The 17,549-nt window shown below is 43.6% G+C and overlaps 1 protein-coding gene across 2 annotated transcripts in view; it reads right to left on the reverse strand.

The window, feature by feature from the left end:
- The window catches only part of LOC110534116 (protein phosphatase 3 catalytic subunit alpha), a 53,362-nt gene extending 37,746 nt beyond the window's left edge, over positions 1-15,616 (reverse strand). The window contains exon 1 of one of the 2 annotated variants that reach the window (XM_021618794.3): positions 15,214-15,616. In XM_021618794.3, the coding sequence (XP_021474469.2) occupies positions 15,214-15,268 (55 nt within the window). In that variant the 5' untranslated portion in view covers positions 15,269-15,616. The remainder of the gene's footprint in view (positions 1-15,213) is intronic. The other variant, XM_090186888.1, reaches the window with a different exon arrangement.
- Between the last annotated feature and the right edge of the window lie 1,933 nt (positions 15,617-17,549).

A 17,549-nucleotide genomic window follows, 5' to 3' on the forward strand; every position in this document is an offset into this window, starting at 1 on the left:
ATGAGTGGAAGTAGGTAGAGCGCGTATTTTATTGGCAGCTCTTTGCTGTAATTCGTTAACAGTCTCTTCTTAGTCATGGTTTTAAAAGTCTTGAAATCTCAGTCTCAATCGTGCAGCGTTCTTTTACGCCTGCTACGTTACTGCAGACACGGTAGTCTGAGCCATCCGATTGTCCATTGGTAGACCTACAGTGCATTTTATTTCCTGCTGGGCACGTGCACGCTGACTTCGGTCGCCAGGCTGTATGGTGTTTCCTCTGACACATTGGTGTGGCTGGCTTCCGGGTTAAGCGAGCAGTGTGCCAAGAAGCAGTGCGGCTTGGCGGGGTCGTGTTGACTCTCGACCTTCGCCTCTCCCGAGTCCACAAGGCAGTTGCAGCGATGAGACAAGACTGTAACTACCAATTGAATATCACGAAATTGGGGAGAAAAAAGGGGTGAAAAATACAATTACAAAAAAATTGATATTAAATGGTTCAAAATGGGAACACGTCACGTGTACAGGGCACCTACCCGATTCTTGGGGTGTTTACGTTAACCCTTTACATTAATGAATTCATACAGTATATGCAAATACACATTGTATATTTATGCAAATTAAGAACATATCATTTTCTTTATTTTTACACAAAATATTAGAAAATGACAACGTATACCTTAGTATATTCTTAGAACAAAAGTTAAATTTGACAGGAATTGAACACCTAAATCCCTGAACTCCATTCATTATTTGTCCGTGCCAGTAAAATGTTTTATGTGCCATAATTCAGTCAATATCTGATGGATAAAATAAAATAAACTTGTTGATGACTGTTGCTACTGTAAGAGCTCTCATGCGTGTGTGCAATCATGTGCAAGTGTCTCTCTCCTCCACCCCCCCCCCCTTACTCTATCCTTTAGATTTGTCCTCTCCACTACACTACTCTCCCTGACTCCATCTCCCACCTCTACCCCCTCTCATCGCTAGACCTCAGGGAAGTTTCATTATGTAAGAGGCCTGTGTGCAGTAAAACACTGCTGCAAACCAATCCTTAAATAATTCACCCACACTGCTATATAAAGCTTGTGAGTATCATGCATGCAGATAGCCTTCAGAGGGGGCGAGCTGGGCGCAGGGTATTACACCATCAAGATCCACCACATCCACACATCTCAGGGGGTGGGCTCTACGCTGTCTGGCCAATGAGCCAACCATGTCACTGATATTCTCAAAAACAAACAAAACGCACACACACCCTCTTATATAGCATCCATCATAGTAATAAAACACACAAACGCTTATGAGAACAGGACAAGCATAGGCATAGCAGAATGGTGAAAGGCCTCTTCTCCCACAGACCCTTATACGTGAACACAACAACTAGCTGTGCATTTTCACAGTGAATGTCAGAAATCTAATTGTGGGTGTAGAGAAACGGATCAGAAACGGCTGAATGTTTATTGTAAATATGGATGTCTAAAGGATGGTCACCATTTTTTAGGCAGATCTCTATCCAGCCTAAGCTTTGGGAGAGAAAAACTGAGAGACTGCATGTGTCATAATCATATTTCAGAAGAGAGATTTCCCCCTGTGTGCTTACTGACTGGCTGTCTAAATCCAGAAGTGCCTCTACTGATAGGTCAGCCCTTTCCATGATTGTCTCCGTTTTGTTCTGAAAATAAATTGGGTATTGTGAGGGTTCCCTCTCTCAGACAAAAGGCATTCGATCCACAGTGATTTACCGAGCCCCACCTGAACTAACACCTATAATGTCCTAGAATCACTCTAAGAGCCTAGCTTGCTTGTTCACACTCTCCAGATATGCCCTGACATGGGACCAGGCCAAGTGGCAGACACAGTCTCCTCTCCTCCAATAGCCAGTTCATGTCCTGGTCACAACAACCCTACTCATAGGCATCACTAATATCCTCATTCCTCTATACAAAGACTAAAATCCCCATGATCCCTGGTGGCCACCCACCCTCCAACACAGAGAAGGTACAGTAGTCCAGCTGTGTGACAGAGAAGAACAGCACCTAGGGCAGCTTTTTCAATGAACCCTCTTCCCTCTCTGTTACATTTCCTGTGTGGACCAATCATGTATCACAGTGCTGAAGAGTGAGGTCAATACACACTCCCGAGACCCTACTTGTAAATAGAGGGCTCTCCTTGAACCAATAAAACAGTACTCATGCCACTGTGAATGTAGCACATGCCATTGTGACGCTGTCCTGTTAGGTGGGAGGATGTAGGAAATGGACATATGATAGTATCCATCACTGAGTACCAGAGGGAAATGATGTGACAACATCAGAGGTTAACATCTTACCACCTGATATATAACTCTAAGAGAACATAAGATTAAGTGTGACATCGTAAAAATAAACGCTGAGTAAAATCAAACAGGAAAACAAACGCTTAAACACACAGGTGAGTCATTTATAGGCCAGTATGTTTAGCTATGTGCTAAGCTTTGCTTCAGGGCAATTCCATGTTAACTGAATGACGCAGACTCACCTTTTTCACTTTATCACTCTGCCAAACAAAAACCATTGGTTGCAAAGTTAAACGAACCATACAACTCTATGCACAAGGACTACTTTGAACCATTTCCCCCTGAACATTTTAAAACAACACATTTATTACTAGAAGAACCTGCAGATGTAAGGTTTGGTAACAGAATGACAATCAAATTTCCCTCCGATTTTTATGCGACTGTGTTTTTCAAAAACTGTTAAATATCTACTCCGAATTAAGATTCCAAGATGTCGGTAGAAAGAATGGGGTGTCAGCTATCAGCTAAATCTGTTTTGTTTATTGTACTACATTAAGTGTTTGAATATTGTTTTTACACACTGGCTATTATTCTAATGAGCTCCGCACCCAAACAAGACCAGATCAAATCAAGATTTGGTTGGTGCGGAGTGGACCAAATCTTTACCAATCATAGAAATCTGTTTCACAAGTTTGGACATTACAGCACAGTATACAGTATATAAAGTACAATAGAGTACAGTAGAGTATAGTTCAGTAGAGTTCAGTACAGTATAAAATACAGTAAAGTACAATACAGTCAATTATACTGTACTCTACTCTACTGTGAAAACAGCACCCTGCACGCTATCCCTGATGCAGTGAAAATAATAAAAATAAAACAACGAAGTAAGCTTTATTTGTAATATTTTCTACATTGTAAAATAATAGTGAAGACATCAAAACTATGAAATAACACATATGGAATCATGTAGTAACCAAAAATGTGTTAAACAAATCAAAATACATTTGATACTTTAGATTCTTCAAAGTAGCCACCATTTGCCTTGATGACAGCTTTGCACACTCTTGGCATTCTTTCAACCAGCATCACCTGGAATTCTTTTCCAACAGGCTTCAAGGAGTTCCCATATATGCTGAGCACTTGTTGGATGCTTTTCCTTCACTCTGCGGTCCAACTCATCCCAAACCATCTCAATTGGGTTGAGGTCGGACGATTGTGGATGCCAGGTCATCTGATGCAGCACTCCATCACTCTCCTTCTTGGTCAAATAGCCCTAATACAGTCTGGAGGTGTGTGTTGGGTCATTGTCCTATTGAAAAACAAATGATAGTCCCACTAAGCACAATCCAGATCTGATAGCGTATCGCTGCAGAATGCTGTGGTAGCCATGCTGGTTAAGTGTGACTTGAATTCTAAATAAATAACTGACAGTTTTACCAGCAAAGCGCCCCCACACCCCACACTGACCTTCAGTCAATCAGGAAAATGAATGATGGACTGTCGTTTTTCTTTGCTTATTTCACCTGTTCTTGCCATAATATGGACTTGGTCTTTTACCACCCCTACCTTGTCACAACACAACTGATTGGGTCAAACGCATTAAGAAGGAAATAAATTCCACTATTGAACAGGGCATACCTGTTAAATGAAATGCATTCCAGGTGACTACCTCATGAATCTGATTGAGAGAATGCCAAGAGTGTACAAAGCGGTCATCAAGGCAAAGGGTGGCTACTTTGAAGAATCTCAAATATAAAATGAGTAGGTGTGGCCAAACTTTTGACTGGTACTGTATTTGCCACAGCTGCAGCTGTGTAGGGTATTAGGATCTCAAAACAAGCACCAAGTAGTACCACAATTCCTCAATCTTCAGCCACCTCAAAATAGATGTTTTTGTGAGCAGCATGAAGATATTACTCAAATTGATTGATCGGTTAATGCATTTCTAGTGCTATGAGATTGCTGCATTTACCAGACCTGCCAGGGATGGCACAGGCATTGACATGGGTGTGGTCCTCCTGAAATCCCTTCACATTTAATACACAGTTGCAGGGGTTCATCCAGCATATCCCTCCTCCCTTACGATGCAACTGACCCACAGAAGACGGATGTTCCTGTATTAACAACTACAGTCAACTTTGAGTGAACCCATTCCACTGTCAACCCTTTGTCCTCTCTGCAAAAACACTCACTCGTTGAGATGCAGAGATGATCTCTGTATTGTCACCTGTTCAAAACAGTCCCTTTCCAAAACTACTTAGCTATACCCTCTCAGAATGGAATTGAGTACGAAGGGATCCATCCTTGCAATGCTTGCTGACTTACTATCATGCAGCACATTCTTTTGCTAACTCATTACAACTTAAATGTGTTCTGCTTCTAAAGCGATTATTATTAAATTCCCCTATTGGCAATAGCCCCAAAAAGATTAAACATATGACAAATAAATGATGATGTCTTCAATGGAACTGGTTACTTATTGTACTAACAAGAAGTTAGATAGTATGCAGGAATACATTACAAGAAGACAGCCTATGCATAATATTCACCCCAAAAGTTGATATATCCAATACCAGTCATATATGTGTAACACCCTGATCAGTTTCACCTGTCCTCATTATTGTCTCCACCCCCTCCAGGTGTCGCTTGTTTTCCCCAGTGTATTTATCCCTGTGTTTCCTGTCTCTGTGCCAGTTTGTCTTGTATGTGCCAAGTCAGCCAGTGGTTTTCCCGTTCACCTGCTTTTTGCTATTCTCCTTTTTCTAGTCTTCCTGGTTTTGACCATGAGCTGCCTTGACCATGAGCCTGTCTGCCACTCTGTACCTCCTGGACTCTGATCTGGTTTTGACTTTTTGCCTGTCCACGACCATTCTCTGTCCTACTCCTTTTGGATTAATAAACATTAAGACTCCAACCATCTGCCTCCTGGGTCTGCATCTGGGTCTCGCCTTGTCATGATAGTACGAACTGGCCATGACCGACCCAGCAGACTTGGATCAGCTCCTCCACGTTGTCTCCCTGCAGGGAGCCACCATTGGAAGACACTAGTTGTTACAGGGCCTTTTAGAAGGGCTCAGTTCCTTGAGGGAATGCCACAACCATGGGTTCAAGGCTATTCTGGAGCAAATCAGGGAGTTAGCTCAGAGGCTGCCTGCCACCTCTGGGGAAAAAAACAATCACCCAGTAATTTTTTTCCCCTATCTGTGGTGCGTTTGTACAGCCTATCCCAGCTCCCCGAGAACCCCGCTTACCACCTCCGGAGGGATATTTGGTGAATCCTGGTACCTGCTGGGGTTTTCTTGCTCAGTGCTCGCTTATTTTTGAGCTACAGCCATCTTCGTTTCCTTCAGACCGCTCAAAGATATATTATTACGCTAATGTCAAGAAGGGCGCTCTCCTGGGCTACGGCAGTTTAGGAGCAACAATCTGCCATTTGTGGTCATCTGGAGGAATTTATGGCAGAGGTGAGAAAGGTATTTGAGTCTCCGGTATCCTGGAAAAAGGCGGCCAGTAAACTGCTTGACTTACGTCAACTCCCGTAGTGTGGCAGACTACGCGGTTGATTTTCACAAGTTGGCCCCCAAGAGTGCCTGGAATCCGAAGTCCCTTTTCGATACTGCTCAGGAATTGCCGGTGGCCCTCGACTCCCATATTGCCCTTACCATTAAAATCGATGGACGCCTAAGGGAACGCAGGAGTAGGAGTTCTGGTCTCGGGCATATTCGTTCACCTCGAGGCAATCGGGAAGTTTCCGAAGGCAGCTTTTCCGAGAGGATTCGAAGCCATCCGAGCCCTCTGGTGAATCTATGACAGGTGAGTTGGATACTCCTGCGCCTATGCAGTTGGGAAGAGCTAGGTTATCAGTTGAGGTAACGCTCAGGGAGGATGAATAGTAACTGTTGTCTGTACTGTGGAGGGGCAGGACATTTTATAGCTCCCTGCCCTATTAGGAAACCCTTGTCTCTAGTGGGTACCAGTACTATGGTGTGTCAGACTGGGAGTTCCCTATTCCCATCACCCGCACACCCTTTTTTGTGCTTAGGCTGTGGGGAGACCAGTCTAAGTTTGAGTGCTCATTGACTCTGGGGCTGATGAATGCCTTATAGATGCCACGATAGCTACGGAGCTTGGTATTCACACTCAGCCTCTCTCTGTTCCCATGGATGCTAGGGCACTGGACAGACGCTCTATAGGGGAAGTCACTCATAGTACTGTGCCCGTTCAATTACGGGTTTCTGGTAACAACAGTGAAACCACGGTTCCTCCTCACATCTCCCCATGTTCCAGTTGTTTTGGGATTTTGCTGGCTCCAAAAGCACAATCCTGTAATTGACTGGACCACAAGCTCCATCCTGGGTTGGAGCCCATTTTGCCATTCCCACTGCCTTCAAGCAGCACAGCCTTCCCCAAGCCGTCTTCCTCAGGATGTTGGCAAGACTGTGGATGTCTCTGGTATTCCCACTGAATACCATGACCTCCTGGAAGTGTTCAGTAAGGCATGTGCTACTTCCCTTCCCCCACACCATCCTTATGATTGTGCCATTGATCTTCTCCCAGGCAATACACCCCCCCGGGGTTGGTTGTATTCTCTGTCCGGACCAGAGACCAATGCTATAGAGGAGTACATAGAGGAGTCTTTGGCCACTGGGACCATCCTTCCGCATCTCCTGCTGGCGCAGAGTCCTTTGTGGAGGAGGACAAGACCCTGTGTCCTTGCATTGACTACTGGGGACTTAACGACATTACTGTTAAAAAATTGTTACCCCCCCACCTCTTCTATGCATTTGAACCTCTCCAGGGGGCCACCATGTTTTCCAAGTTGGATCTTTGGAATGCCTAACCTTGGTTCGGATACGTGAGGGGGATGAGTGGAAGACAGCCTTCAACCCAGCCAGTGGACATTATGAGTACCAGGTCATGCCATGTAGACTTACCAACGCCCTGCTGTTTTCCAGGCTTTGGTAAACGATGTGGTCCGGGACATGCTAAACCACTTTGTTTGTTTACCTTGACGACATCCTGTTTTTTTTTACCACTGCCCAAGAACATGTACTTCATGTCAGACAGGTCCTTCAGCACCTCATGGAGAACCAATTGTTTGTGAAAGCCAAGAAGTGAGTTCCATCGCTCTACTATCACCTTTCTGGGATATGCCATTGCTGAGGGCGATGTTCAGATGGATCCTGGATAGGTGAAAGCAGTGGTGGATTGGCCTCAACAAACGTCCAGGGTGCAGTTGCAATGGTTTCTTGGTTTTGCTAACTTCTACCGCCGCTTCATTCAGGCTTACAGCACCCTGGTGGCCCTCCTCTCGGCACTCTCCTCTCCCAAGGTACCGTTCAAATGCTCTGCAGCTGTCGACAAAGCCTTTGTGAACCTGAAGCATCGGTTCACAACAGCAAGCCTGATGCTCTCTCCTGTCTATACAGTTAACACCCTTAACCTCGGAAACTATTCTCTCTACCTCATGCCTTGCTGCCACTGTGGATTGGGCTATTGAGAACCTGGTTCGCGAGGTGCAACGCTCCCAGCCTGGACCTGAAGGGGGTCTGGCTAACCGGCTGTTTGTCCCTAACCCAGTCTGGTCCTGGAATGGGCTCATTCCTCCAGGCTGACATGTCATCCAGGGTCCCGTCGTACACTAGCCTTCCTCCGACAACGTTTCTGGTGGCCCACAATGGTTCCTGACGTCTCTGCCTTCATTGCCGCATGCACAGTGTGTGCTCAGAACAAGACTTCACGGCAAGCTCCTTTTGGCCTCCTTCAGCCACTACCGGTCCCTCATCGTCCCTGGTCTCATATCTCTGGACTTTGTCACTGGGCACCCTCCATCTGACAGCAACACTGTCATTCTGACGGTAGTCACTCGGTTCTCCAAGACTGCCCATTTCATCCCTCTCCCCAAACTACCTTCTGCCAAGGAGACAGCCCAGCTTATGGTGCAGCATGTTTTCCGGATCCATGGTCTCTTGTTAGACATGGTCTTCGATCGGTGTTCTTGTCTCCGTTCTGGAAGGCATTCTGCACCCTTATTTGGGTTGTCGGCCAGCCCTCAAAACAGGAGTCAGCCTCTACTCTTCCCAGAACAAGAGTAGGAGGTCAGCATACCCTCGGCCCAGATGTTCGTCCGCCGCTGTCGACGTACCTGGAGAAGAGCCAGGGTGGCTATTCTCAAGACCAACTCCAGGTATCGTCGACAAGAGGACCGTCGCCGGACCCCAGCCCCCACTACCGCATTGAGCAGAAGGTATGGCTTTCCACTCGGGATCTGCCTAGGGTAGAGTCTGCCTAGGGTAGAGTCCCGCAAGCTGTTTTTGTTCATTTTGTTCATCTGTTCATTTGTCCTTTTCCCATCTCCAGAGTCCTGAGTTCCACTGCTGTCCGTCTTGTGTTACCTCGTACCCTCCATATTCACCCTACATTCAATGTGTCAAGGATTAAGCCCGTGTCTCAGTCCTTTGTCTTCTGTTTCCATGCCCCCCCCCCCCAGTCATCATCAATGGATAGACAGCATATACAGTGAGACGCCTCCTGAGGGTTCGATCCCAAAGCAGGGGTTTTCCAGTACCATGTTAACTGGGAGGAGTATGGCCCGGAGGAATGGTGCTGGGTCCCTGCTAAAGACATCCTGGACCTGGCCCTTATCAACGATTTTGACCACCAATATCCCAGTCAGCCAGGTATGCACCCAGGTAGGATGCCAGGTGGTGTCCTGGGTGGGGGGCTACTGTCACATCCTGATCTGTTTCACCTGTCATTGTGATTGTCTCCACCCCCTCCAGGTGTTGCTTGTTTTCCCCAGTGTATTTATCACTGTTTCCTGTCTCTCTGGGCCAGTTAATCTTGTATGTTCCAAGTCAACCAGCAGTTTTCCCGTTCTCCTGCTTTTTGCTATTCTCCTTTTTTTAGTCTCCCCGGTTTTGACCCTTGCCTGTTTCTGGACTCGGTGCCTGCCTTGACCACAAGCCTGTCTGCCACTCTGTACCACCTGGACTCTGATCTGGTTTTGACCTTTTACCTGTCCACGACCATTCTCTTGCCTACTCCTTTTGGATTAATAAACATTAAGACTCCAACCATCTGGGTCTCACCTTGTGTCACGATATATGCCATTTTTTCCCAAGTACCTGTAGGCAATATTAATGTATATGCCTGAGCCTGTATGACATATTATAGGCTACATCTGTGTTTTTGTAGCTTTGACCTATTGGATGTGGGGATGGTCCCACCATAGCATCATCAAATCATTTTGCCCTGCCCATTGTAGTACTGTAGGCGCACTGGGACAATTTGAAGAGCCCACTCATTCTGAAACAAATTGCAACCCTTCGCCTACCAATCCTCCATGAGGAGAGCAAACCCGAGGCGAAATTCAAGACTGGAAAATATTCCCATGTTGTATAGGCCTATCAATTTATATCAGAGGAGGCTGGTGGGAGAAGCTATAGGAGGACAGGCTCATTGTAATGGCTGGAATGTAATTTATGGAACTGACTCAAACGTGGTTTCAATATGTTCGACACAGTTCTATTTAATCCATTACAGCCATTACAATGAGCCTGTCCTCCTGTAGCTCCTCCCACCAGCCTCTGGTTTATATGTACTCTCGGTTAACCCAGAACTAAAGTCTCATGTAATTGGTCAGCTGCTTAAGTTCTGGGTCAAGAACTTAAGCTGTACCATAGAGGCACAGAATACGTTAGAAGAAAAACTAAGAAATGGAGGAACTTATTCAAGAAAGACCCAGTGTAATATATTATACAAATAAAGCCAACTGGATGGACTATGGGGAAAAATGCACCAAATTCTTTTCAATCTTCAATATAGAAATGCTACCAAAATGTGTTAACTTGTTACAAATGGAGTCACGCATAATTCACCGACTGATATTTAGAAAGGGGAAGTAAAGTACTTTAAGAATGTTTTTGTTTCAGTCTCCATCTCCACTAACTGAAACTAATTGTATGGATTTTTTTTCTAATAATGTAAAATTAACATCTGTACAGAAAGACTCATGTGAAGGCCAAATTACAGAGGAACTTCTTGATGCAACTAAAGCCTTTAAGGCTGGGAACTCCAGGGCTGGATGGCATACCAGTGGAAGTAATTTTTTTTTATATACTCAGAGGACCATTATTAGCATGTTTTAACCACTCCTATATATAGTGGGGCAAAAAATTATTTAGTCAGCCACCAATTGTGCAAGTTCTCCCACTTAAATAGATGAGAGAGGCCTGTCATTTTCATCATAGGTTACACTTCAACTATGACAGGCAAAATGAGAAACAAAATCCTGAAAATCACATTGTAGGATTTTTTATGAATTTATTTGCAAATTATGGTGGAAAATAAGTATTTGGTCACCTACAAACAAGCAAGATTTCTGGCTCTCACAGACCTGTAACGTCTTCTTTAAGAGGCTCCTCTGTCCTCCACTCGTTACCTGTATTAATGGCACCTGTTTGAACTTGTTATCAGTATAAAAGACACCTGTCCACAATCTCAAACAGTCACACTCCAAACTCCACTATGGCCAAGACCAAAGAGCTGTCAAAGGACACCAGAAACAAAATTGTAGACCTGCACCAGGCTGGGAAGACTGAATCTGCAATAGGTAAGCAGCTTGGTTTGAAGAAATCAACTGTGGGAGCAATCATTAGGAAATGGAAGACATACAAGACCACTAATAATCTCCCTCGATCTGGGGCTCCACGCAAGATCTCACCCCGTGGGGTCAAAATGATCACAACGGTGAGTAAAAATCCCAGAACCACATGGGGGGACCTAGTGAATGACCTGCAGAGAGCTGGGACAAAAGTAACAAAGCCTACCATCAGCAAGGGCATTGAAGATGAAACGTGGCTGGGTCTTTCAGCATTACAATGATCCCAAACACACTGCCCGGGCAACGAAGGAGTGGCTTCGTAAGAAGCATTTCAAGGTCCTGGAGTGGCCTAGCCAATCTCCAGATCACAACCCCATAGAAAATCTTTGGAGGGAGTTGAAAGTCTGTGTTGCCCAGCAACAGCCCCAAAACATCACTGCTCTAGAGGAGATCTGCATGGAGGAATGGGCCAAAATACCAGCAACAGTGTGTGAAAACCTTGTGAAGACTTACAGAAAACGTTTGACCTCTGTCATTGCCAACAAAGGGTATATAACAAAGTATTGAGATAAACTTTTGTTATTGACCAAATACTTATTTTCCACCATAATTTGCAAATAAATTCATAAAAAATCCTAAAATGTGATTTTCTGGATATTTTTCCGTCATTTTGTCTGTCATTGTTGAAGTGTACCTATGATGAAAATTACAGGCCTCTGTCATCTTTTTAAGAGGGAGAACTTGCACAATTGATGGCTGACTAAATACTTTTTTGCCCCACTGTAAATGGTAGATTATCAGACATGCAACAAGAAGTTCTGATAACATTATTACTGAAACAGGACCCAAGTGGTGTGTGTGTGTAGATATAAGAGCCAGTCCATTTAAAAAATTGGAGACCACTTACACTTCAGTGTTGTGATGCAAAAATCCTAGAAAAATGCTTGGCGCATAGAATTAAAGTATTGTCAGATATTATTCATCCTAATCAGACAGGTTTTTTACATGGAGATAATATAAAACATATAAGACATATACTGGAAACAATAGAATACTATAAAATATATGGGACAACAGGCCTGGTTTTCATAGCTGATTTTGAAAAGGCTTTTGAAAAATACGACTGGAGTTTATATATACATTTTATATAAATTAATATATATACATTTTGGGGAATCTCTTATAAAATGGGTTAAAGTTATGTATAGTAACCCAGGTGTAAATAATGGCTACATCTCAAAGTTTTAAACTATCTAGAGGAGTAAAACAACAAAACTTTAAATGTTTCTATTTAAATTACTATACAAAATTCTTGCAACCAATAGAATGTTATATATATGGGGGATACATTCTTCCCAGCTCTGAAGAGTTTGCTGTGAGGAGGCAGAGTCATTAGATCATTTATTTTGGTGTTGTCCATATGTAGCTCGTTTTTGGTCACAGGTCCAGGAATGGCTGAAGAATTGCAACATTTTTCTAGAACTAACACTGCAGATAGCAATACTGGATGGTTTGAAAAGCCATAGTCAGTCAATCAATAATATAAGAATTATTTTAGCAAAAATGTTTATTTTTAATTTACAATCTGTAGAAGCTATGAGAATAGAAAGGTTCAGTACTTTTGTCAATCATCACAGCACAGTTGTAAAATATATGGCAAATATAAATCCAAAATGGATGGGATTGAGAGAGAGATGGGAGGGGTTGAATGGAGCTGAAGGGTGGGACTCATAACAAGATAACCAAGGTAAAACATACCCCCTACACCCCTTTAAAAAAAGAAGTTCTTGGCCCATACCTTCTCAAGTTACCTTCCCTTCCCAATTTTATTTTTTTACCTTTATTTAAATAGGCAAGTCAGTTAAGAACAAATTCTTATTTTCAATGACAGCCTAGGAACAGCCTGTTCAGGTGCAGAACGACAGATTTGTTTGTACCTTGTCAGCTTGGGGGTTTGAACTTGCAACCTCCCGGTTACTAGTCCAACGCTCTAACCACTAGGCCACCCTGCCGCCCCAAATTTGAAAGATGCTAACACGGAACCCAAACCGGCTGCGCATGTGCTCCATCGTGCATAAATGTATTTTGTCCCACACAACAAACGTGATCCCGACATGCAGGTCAAAATATCAAAACAAACTCTGAACCAATTATATTAATTTGGGGACAGGTCAAAAAGCATTAAACATTTATGGCAATTTAGCTAGTTAGCTTGCACTTGCTAGTTAATTTGTCCCATTGAGCTAGCTTGCTGTTGTTGATTTGTCCTGGGATATAAACATTGAGTTATTTTACCTGAAATGCACAAGGTCCTCTCCACCCGCCTATTAATCCACACATAAAACGGTCAACTGAATCATGTCTAGTCATCTCTCTTCCTTCCAGGCTTTTTCTTCTCTTGACTTTATATTGCGATTGGCAACTTTCATAAATTAGGTGCAATACCGCCACTGACCTCATTCGTCTTGAGGAGATGGCACGTGGGTACCTGCTTCTATAAACCAATGAGGAGGTGGGAGAGGCAGGACTTGCAGCCCGATCTGCATCACAAATAGAACTGACTTCTATTTTAGACCTTGGAAACACAGACACTCATTGGTGCCACAAATAGAACTGACTTCTATTTTAGACCATGGCAACACAGACACTCGTTGGTGCCACAAATAGAATTGACTTGTATTTTAGACCTTGGCAACACAGACGCTTTCTACATTTATTTTGCGACGTGAGCGGTGTAGTCAGCCTGTAACACCTTGGAAATCGTGATTTGTCCAAATAACCAGTGAAGACAAGCAAAACACGGGAACTAGTGCTGTTCCTTATCCTACCATCCCATTAAATCCAAACAGATTAGTTTGGTTTACAAACAGAATCTTCCACAACAGATTAGCATATGCCAGATTTTACAATGCCTGGATAGTTATTTTACTTCTAAACTAACCACATGTTATAGCAATCTGGTGCCTGGCATAACAGTCGATGACGTGACACCCAGACATTGGTTGATGCATGCAACTTCTGAGCAGGGGCACGCGACCTGTATGTGACAGTTGTCAGGGGCTTGGTGGGTCTAGCAGGCAGTGATCGTCTTGAATTTATACTTTTCACATGTTCTGCAAGAGATTAGAGTCCCCTATGAAACACGGACCACATAAGGTTCCCACCCTTACATTACGATAAACCTAAGAGTAGATGTATAGCCCTATTTTCAATCAAGTGCTATAGTATTTTTATTCTAAACAATGCATATTCAATATATCACAATGCTGCTGTCCGGGCCTGGATAGCTGCAGCACCGAACTCGGGTTTACATTAGATTAAATTGCAGACAAGTGCCATGGGGTTGGGTGTGCAATTGAGACTCGATTTGTAAATAAAATGCGTCAGAAATAAACTATTCCAATATTGGAAAGCGGCAACCCCAAGGAGGAGCCCTGACGCACCACCGTAAAATGACTAAAACTGTATTATATCCCACGGGATGGCACATTTATAATAAAAAGCCATTTAACATGAACGAGACGGGAAAGACAGTGACTTATTATTGAAGCTCAGTCGACACTATTTTACTTGTAGCATAGCTCCTATACATCATTGCAGACGACAGCACTTTTGACGCCAGAAAATGATATTGCAGAGAAAATAGGGCTATTGAAAGAAAAGGCTACAGGTCTACATTATGTTATATGTTCTATGATATGCATACTAATAGCCTACATCATAGCAGCACAGACGTTATGGCACACGTGCCAAAGAAACGTGAATTATAGGCCTAATCGAAACGAGTGCGTACTTTCAAACTCAAGATCCAAGCAAAGATAACCTATATGTTTTACTCATCCACAGTGAAAAATGCCACATACAATTCCAATATAGATTGCAACCCTCCTCATCCCCCCAGTGAGTACGTAGATCCACGTATTCACCAAGCGCCCTCTATCACAGTGCCAGCGAAATCATGCTGCATCACTGCCTCAACCGCAAAGACCTCCACCGCAACACTGCCTCATTTAGTATCTTCTTCTGCCTGTCCATGACTAAATACAATCACATTGGGACAGTGCAAAACATATTGCCGTGACACGATTAGGAAGAGTACCCCCCCCCCCCCCCCCCCCCCCCCCCCCGACACACACAGTCTGTAGGCTATAGCTATTAATACAGTCACTGCCTTTCACTGTTTATCAACATCACAGGTCCCGAGCAAAATACAATTATTTATGTAGCACATCAGACATCCACATGACGCAATACCCAACCCTAAACGAGATCTTAAACGGCACACAATTAATAGCGTATAGCTCTTAATAGCCTATAAAATCATTTAAAAAAACAAAGAAAATGCACTCACTTTTTACTACCCGATCCGTGGCGTTTAAGACCATGTCAACGTTAGACATCTTCATGGGCAGTTGCGCTCTTGAGGCAAACTCGTTTTTAGTCCTCCTTGCGGAAGTGACTGTTTATTCTCGGTGTGTTTTCGCGGTTGCGAGATTTGGTTGGTGCAGTGGCATCACTTGGATACGTCCCTCAGTGTATCACTGCCTGCGCTGGGGATGACTACTGCTACCCAGTTAGGGTGGATGCTGCTGAGGAGGGTGCTGTGCTAAGCTGTCGTGTGGCGGAGGATGGAGGGAACGAATTAGGAGGGGGTGGCAGAGAGACAGAGTGGGAGAGAGAGAGCTCTGCTCAGGAGATCCTCACTGCGCGCTGCACCACCCCGACATGGCGTTGAGGGGAACTCCTACGCAAATGTTTCACGGGGCTGCCTGATGCTGCCATCAGGTGGAGGCAAAGCCGGGGATTCCCAAAAACACGCACGCGCCATGTTTTTGTATTCTATGCACTTGCTGAAAGGGGTGGGGATGTGCCCTGAGACGCATAGGTCTGTCGCCTACTGTATTTAGTATGGTTGTATCAGTGAAGGTTCCTGGGGTAAAACATTGTGCCATTGATTTTTTTGTGTGTGAGATGTTATTTCTCCAACATTTTCAAATATTCAGAGAGACCTATGGGAGAACAAGTGGCATCCATAGAGGAGATGACAAGCCCAAAATGTGTGTGTGTGACAAGAACACATTGAATACCTAACCAATCAACACAGAACATTTCCTGGAAGTGTTCACATAACCATGGCATGTGGTTGCGCAAACTGTTCTGCCTCTCAGACCAAATGTGTCTGGATGCCAAACAATCTTGGATCAGTAGGCCTGTTAGAGGAAAGTGGAAATCTTAACAGCAGAAGGTTTTCCTGCAGCCACAGGCCCATAACAGGTGGTTTGAATGAATATCCTCATTATATGAACTGCCAGAGCGCGGCGCTGTTCAGTGTCCGTGGTTCTGAAACCATCGACCTGTCAGACCGCGCTCATCGCAGCGCTGTCCGTAGTGCTGAATGTTTGGGCGCAGGTAGGGCATCTTCCCGTAGGCTCGATTCACTGCGGATTCTAAAATGTAAGTTACAAAAGACAGACAACTTGTTTTGCCACCTCAACAACACACTGTGCTGTGGTGTCACAAGCACTAGGAAGACTATTTTTTATTTATCTCAACTATCTTTTTAGCAGCCTATAGAGACCTACTTGTATATTGGGGATACGCTTTACAATAGCATTTACAATTTACATTATAGACAGGTGGTAGACATACAGTGCAGCCTATAATGTGGCCATATTGGCCATGACATTTTATTTTTGTTCTAGTAATTTCTAGAATTTGCAACTCATAAGAATCCATCTAGTGAAACAAAGTTTCATGACGTAGCTCAACCAACTTGGCTTGGATGCCTTACTCATTCCCAGTGGTGTAAAGTACTTACGTAGAAAGTACTTAAAAGCACTACTACTTTAAAGTACTACTTAAAGTACTTAAAGTACTACTTTTTTTTTGGGGGGGGGGGGGGGGGGTCTGTACTTAACTATTTATATATTTTTCCACAACTTTTACTTTTACTTCGCTACATTCCTAAAGAGAATAATTCTCTTTTTACTGCATACATTTTCCCTGACACCCAAATGTAGCCGTTACATTTTGAATGCTTAGCAGGGCAGGAAAATTCTCAAATTCATGCACTTATCAATAGAACGAACCTGGTCATCTCCCCTAATGCTTCTGATCTGGTGGACTCACTATACACAAATGCTTCGTTTGTAAATGAGGTCTTAGGTTTCGAGTGTGCCCGTGCCTATCAGTACATTTGTTAAAAAAAACAGGAAAATTGTGCTGTGGTTTGTTAAAGATAAGGAATTTGAAATTATTTATGCTTTAACTTTTGATAGTTAAGTATATTTAAAACCAAATACTTTTACAAAGGTAGTATTTTACTGGGTGACTAACTTTTACTTGAGTAATTTCCTATTAAGGTATCTTTACTATTACTCAAGTATGACTATTGGGTACTTTTCCCACCACAGCTCATTCCCATGTAGGCCTATGGCTACAATAGAAGTCGCGGATTGGTGGGTCTTCTCTTCATCTGAATTTTGTAGGCATGACGGGCGAGGACTTTGTGATGACTGTAGAAATGTATGTGCTTGGCTAAATGTTCTATGATGTAACTCTAACTCTAACCAGTTGCATAGTACATGAACAAAATAAAACTCTGAAAACAGTGAAACAATCTCTGTAGTGCTTTTTCTTTTTGACAGCTATAAGGTTGCAGGTCCATCCCTTGCACATATGGTTCCA

Source organism: Oncorhynchus mykiss, chromosome 10 (genome assembly GCF_057628025.1).
Source record: "Oncorhynchus mykiss isolate SJ-2025 chromosome 10, ASM5762802v1, whole genome shotgun sequence".
NCBI lineage: Eukaryota > Metazoa > Chordata > Actinopteri > Salmoniformes > Salmonidae > Oncorhynchus > Oncorhynchus mykiss.